We start from the raw sequence: 214 nt of genomic DNA, 5'->3' as shown, positions 1-214 counted from the left end.
CCTGGGAGAGCCGGCTAAGGTCGAGGGTAGGTGGCCGGGGTGCAGAGCGAGCAGAGATCGCGGTCTGGTGCCCGCATTGAAAGGGAGGCGACACAAGAATAACCTACCATGTTGGCGGCCGAGTTGCAAGAGGGAGGCTCTTGCGAAGTCTCGCGAGGTATGGGACGCGGGGCGGGGCCAATGGCCTCACTTCCGCCCGGGGAGGGCGGGCCTC

General features: G+C 66.4%; 1 protein-coding gene across 1 annotated transcript in view; it reads right to left on the bottom strand.

Annotated features, from left to right (window-relative positions):
- RPL27A (ribosomal protein L27a) overlaps positions 1–207 on the bottom strand; it is a 2906-nt gene extending 2699 nt beyond the window's left edge. The window contains 1 exon segment of the mRNA XM_014545845.1: positions 108–207. Coding sequence (XP_014401331.1) covers positions 108–110 — 3 coding nt within the window. The 5' untranslated portion in view covers positions 111–207.
- Positions 208–214: the final 7 nt, after the last annotated feature.

This window comes from Myotis brandtii, unplaced genomic scaffold, assembly GCF_000412655.1.
Source record: "Myotis brandtii unplaced genomic scaffold, ASM41265v1 scaffold422, whole genome shotgun sequence".
In the NCBI taxonomy this organism is placed as follows: domain Eukaryota; kingdom Metazoa; phylum Chordata; class Mammalia; order Chiroptera; family Vespertilionidae; genus Myotis; species Myotis brandtii.
The sequence above is the reverse complement of the archived record's forward strand: the minus strand, read 5'-3'. Positions and strand labels throughout refer to the sequence as shown.